General features: G+C 52.5%; 1 protein-coding gene across 1 annotated transcript; it reads left to right on the top strand.

Annotated features, from left to right (window-relative positions):
* Positions 1–1396: 1396 nt before the first annotated feature.
* On the top strand, positions 1397–2520 carry S100A8 (S100 calcium binding protein A8). Its single transcript, XM_057747116.1, has 3 exons — positions 1397–1534; positions 2005–2167; positions 2318–2520. The coding sequence occupies exons 2-3, from the start codon at positions 2027–2029 to the stop codon at positions 2444–2446; spliced, it is 270 nt and encodes an 89-aa protein (XP_057603099.1). The 5' UTR covers positions 1397–1534; positions 2005–2026; the 3' UTR covers positions 2447–2520.
* Positions 2521–4732: the final 2212 nt, after the last annotated feature.

The raw sequence follows: 4732 nt of genomic DNA, 5'->3' as shown, positions 1-4732 counted from the left end.
CAAATATTCTCTTCTACTCTGTAGGTTGAAAGTAGAGTCTATTTTTAATCTCTACTTAATAATTGATGTAACTAAAGCACAGAGAGGGTAAGTAATTAGCCCAAGGTCACACAGCTATAAAATTAACGACATAAGGAAGCCCAAAGGCCGTAGAAACAAGGAAAGAGAGGCTATTGCCATCTATTTTCTGCAGGAGGCGATGATGGCCTAGGCTTTAGTGAAGCAGGAGGTAAATATTTGTTGAATGCATGAAGGAAGGAGAGAAGGGAGGAGTCTTCTCAGCAGAGTCCTGTTCTTGTCAGATCATGCCCTGCAGCCTGATGCTCTGGGATCTGGTCTGGGCTCTTACACACCCGTACCGGGAAACTCTGGGTGAACCGCTTCACCTTCTTGGGCCTTGGCTTCCGTGTGTAGACTGAGTGGGCTCTGCTTGCCCCGCCTACGTGATAGGCATGTTCTGAGGATCTTAATAGGTTATATGAGTGTGAAGTGCTTTGTAGCAAGAGAAATGCATCACAAATCTTCAGTGCTGGAAACCAGTTCATCTGAGCGGCATCTTGTTGGGTGGGGGAAGGACTTGCTCCTCCTGAAATCCTGGGGGAACTGGCCACCTCCTCTTCTCCTCCTGGGCACAAAGCACTTCTGCCTTCTCCAGAGATGCCCTCCTTCCCCCCGCCCCCACCCCTCAGGGTCAGGTTCCTCTTCAGCCCAGCCTCCTGGGGGCAGAGGCACACAATCATCCCAGAGAGAATTGAAGGGTCCCTACTGTGTAAGCAGAGACCTGGTGCCTCCTGCACACAGAGGGACCCCAAGCCAGCATCCGTCTCCCGGGACACAGGGCCCCCCCAGCTTCACAGAGCAGGGGCATTGGGAAGGGGCGGGGGCAGCAGCAGAGAAACTGATTTAGCCCTTAGCAGCGCACATCCCCACCGAGTCCAGCCACACACAAAGCAACGGTAGAAATACTCCACCTTTCATCACTAAAAATCCAGGGGCCAAAACAAGTGCTCTTAACCTTTTAGCAGCCTTTGGACCCTTTTGAGAATGTGATGAAAGCTATGGTGGAATGAGCTTATATGCATATATTTAAAATGATGCACTCAACTTCAGTTCCATTTCAGAGATGCACAGAGAGGTCACAGGCCACGGGAATAGCCACAGCACCTGTGGGGCGGACTCAGGAGTGGGCATCCCGGTTGGCCAAGCCAGGGGATGCTAGCAGCCCACAAGAGGAGTCCTCACCATGCCTTCTTTCTGATTTCTCCTGCTGGGCATCACTGCCTGGCAAATGCCTTCCTCCTACCTTTCCTGTGCTCCCCCACCCTGCCCCAAGCCCCCATCAAAACTTTTCATACTGCGCAGTGATTGCCCCATTCACCTTGTTGGGAAACCAGAGGCTGTAGCAACCCTGGAAGGGAGCAGCTGCCTCTAAGTGGCCTGAGGCCCCGGGAAGCTGGCCAAGCCTCCTTGCTATAAAAGGGAGCCGACACTCAGCCCTGCATGTCCTTTGTCAACTCTGTTTCAGGGAGATCTGGTAAGTGGAACTGCTCCGGTCAGTCCCACACTTTGGGCTTCCCCTGGGGAGGGTCGAGGAGTGCAGCAGCCTTCTCTGAGGAGCGGAGAGAAAGCTCCGGGAGGTCTGGACTGAGTCCAGAGCTGCCGAAGGAGGCGCGTGAGCCAGGGCTGAAGAAGGAGCTGAGTGCTCTGGTAGTTTTGGGTGAGGGCGCATTTGTTTCCCAAGCTGGGCCCTTCCTGGGCAGTGGCTGGGGCATGGGGAGAGCTGGCAGGCATGGGGTGTGTGTGTGTGTGTGTGTGTGCCCCGCTCCCTCCCATACCCTCACCCACGTCGTCCCCCACTTCCCGTCCTAGCCGTAGCCCTCTGCTGGGTTCAGCTATTTGGATGGTGCTATGCAGGACAAAGCCATCCCTTGGGATATGCACCTTCTGAGTGTCCCCCTAGGCACCCTTCCCACCCCGGGCTTGCTCATGTGTTCCGTCTTCCAGGTAGGGCAAATCCTTGGGCACCATGCTGACGGAGCTGGAGAGCGCCATGAATTCCATCATTGAGGTCTACCACAGGTACTCCCTGCTGAAAGGGAATTACCACGCCATCTATAGGGATGACTTGAAGAAATTGTTAGAAACGGAGTGTCCTAAGTATATGAAGGTGAGGAGGGGCTGGATGTGGTCGGGGCTCTCCGCCCAGCTCTGATGACGCCTGGGGTCACTGGTCCTCCGAGTTGCCCTGTGCAGACAGCCATGCCTTCGTTTCCCTGAGATCTTTACACGCTGCCTTCTTTCTCTCCAATCTTCACAGAAAAAGGATGCAGACACCTGGTTCAAAGAGTTGGACATCAATGAGGATGGTGCAATTAACTTCCCGGAGTTCCTCTCGCTGGTGATAAAGGTGGGCCTGGCCGCCCATGAAGACATTCACAAAGAATAGCAGAGTTATTGGGCCCTGGGGCTGGGCCCCTGGACTTGTCCCCGCAGAGTAATAAAGGAGTTGATACCTCAGGACTTTCTTGGTCTGCTGTTTCTCTCTTGTGGAATAAGGCCGGCTCCTGGGGGGTGGAAAACCCAAAGGATTCCAACCTCTGGAGTGGAAAACCCAAAGGAAGAAAACCAGACCTCTGTGGCCCCCACTCCCCCTCTCTCACGAGTCCTCTGTGCTTCCCGCTTGTCTGCTTTTCTCCCCGTGGTCTCCCCAAAAGATTCCCAAGGCTTTTCCAGCCCCGCGGTCCTGAGTCATGGGTTCCAGGACTTAAGGATGCTACAAAGGCCAAGATGCTATAGCTGTTGATTTTCCTACTTGTTCCCAAACGGGTGATATGAGAACAGGGCAATGTAAGGAAAGCTCACAGTTTTACCTAAATTTTAATTTCCCCCTAAATGTCTTAGATGTAACTTTCAGGAAACTAGGGAGATAACTATGTAGAAGTGTGTGTGTGTGAGTGTGTGTGTGTGTGAGAGAGAGAGAGAGAGAGAGAGAGAGAGATTGATTCTGTGTGTGGTGTGACTTCAGGTGGACGCTCAGAGTCCTACACTAAGTAACACTAATAAGCTCCCGACCCCATACTTGTAATTTTTCCTTAAGAGATTTTGGAAGCTTTCCTTCTCTTTCCAATCCCAACCAATCTCAACGTGATTAAACAATAAAGGAATGGGCAGATAGGCTAATACATTAATAAAGCCCAACTCAAAGAAGCGGGTACTCACCTGCGTCCCTGTGGGGTGAGTGCTTTGGTAACCAGTGACTTATCTAAAATAATCTCCCCATCAGTCTCTGGATTTCCAAGCGTCTGGGGACATGGGAGGGCCAGAAGTTGAATGGGCACCTCTCACTAGAACCCAGCTCGCAAGCTGAGTTTCCATGCTGCGCCTTGGGACGTTTTCTGTTGTCCTCACTTAGCTGATGGGGCTGTGATATTAGTACCGGGGAAGCGGGTGGGGAGCTGTCACCAGAATCTCTACGCCGTGGGTTTTAACTTGGTCTACGGTGTATCTCTGGAGTGCAGTCTAAGTTGTTTGCCTCATTTTGAGTGTGTGCCTATAAGCTCATTCCTCTGAGTCTTTCACCACTAACAAAGGGTCCAAAGGCCGCTAAAAGGTTAAGAGCACTTGTTCTGGCCCCTGGATTTTTAGTGATGAAAGGTGGAGTATTTCTACCGTTGTTTTGTGTGTGGCTGGACTCGGTGGGGATGTGCGCTGCTAAGGGCTAAATCAGTTTCTCTGCTGCTGCCCCCGCCCCTTCCCAATGCCCCTGCTCTGTGAAGCTGGGGGGGCCCTGTGTCCCGGGAGACGGACGCTGGCTTGGGGTCCCTCTGTGTGCAGGAGGCACCGGGTCTCTGCTTACACAGCAGGGACCCTTCAATTCTCTCTGGGATGATTGTGTGCCTCTGCCCCCAGGAGGCTGGGCTGAAGAGGAACCTGACCCTGAGGGGTGGGGGGGGTGGGGGGGAAGGAGGGCATCTCTGGAGGAGGCAGAAGTGCTTTGTGCCCAGGAGGAGAAGAGGAGGTGGCCAGTTCCCCCAGGATTTCAGGAGGAGCAAGTCCTTCCCCCACCCAACAAGATGCCGCTCAGATGAACTGGTTTCCAGCACTGAAGATGACTCACCCCAGATCACCGGGCTTTTCCTTTGCAGGAGACTTTACTCATGCAGAAATGTAAATGAACAGGGAAAGGTAACAGCTTAAACCCTTCGTCACCGACCAAGGCTTTAATTACCAACCAGCTTTATTATCAGCTGACATATTAGTGAAAATGGTTGGCAGCCACCAGAGAACTAAGATTGGGACATCAAATGGGGCGGGGCTTATTGTCATCAAACATGGAGATGGGCTCCTGCTGGGCAAGGAAGGCTAGGGACCAAGTTGCTTCCTTCTCAGCGTTCCTCAAGGATCACTCTATTTCCCAAAGCAAGTGCTTCCAGCTAATTCAGGAGTATGAACACATCCTCTGCTCTGAGGAAACCCTCATGCCGTTCTCAGAGGCACCTTTAAAATTGAGCTGCTGGCCCAAATGTGGCCCAAGCAAAAAAAAGATGGGAAGGGTTGGCAGGGTTCACCAAGAAGCATCCCAGGCTTCACCCGATGTTTAGGGAATATAATGGGTGAATGCACAACAGGAGAGAGCAACCCAATTCTGCCTCTCAGTTATCCACACTGGTGGTGGTGGTGCGGTGTGTGTGTGTGTGTGTGTGTGTGTGAATTGGGGTGAGGGGCAACAGTT

This window comes from Hippopotamus amphibius, chromosome 1 (assembly GCF_030028045.1).
Source record: "Hippopotamus amphibius kiboko isolate mHipAmp2 chromosome 1, mHipAmp2.hap2, whole genome shotgun sequence".
NCBI classification, from domain to species: Eukaryota; Metazoa; Chordata; class Mammalia; order Artiodactyla; family Hippopotamidae; genus Hippopotamus; species Hippopotamus amphibius.
The sequence above is the reverse complement of the archived record's forward strand: the minus strand, read 5'-3'. Positions and strand labels throughout refer to the sequence as shown.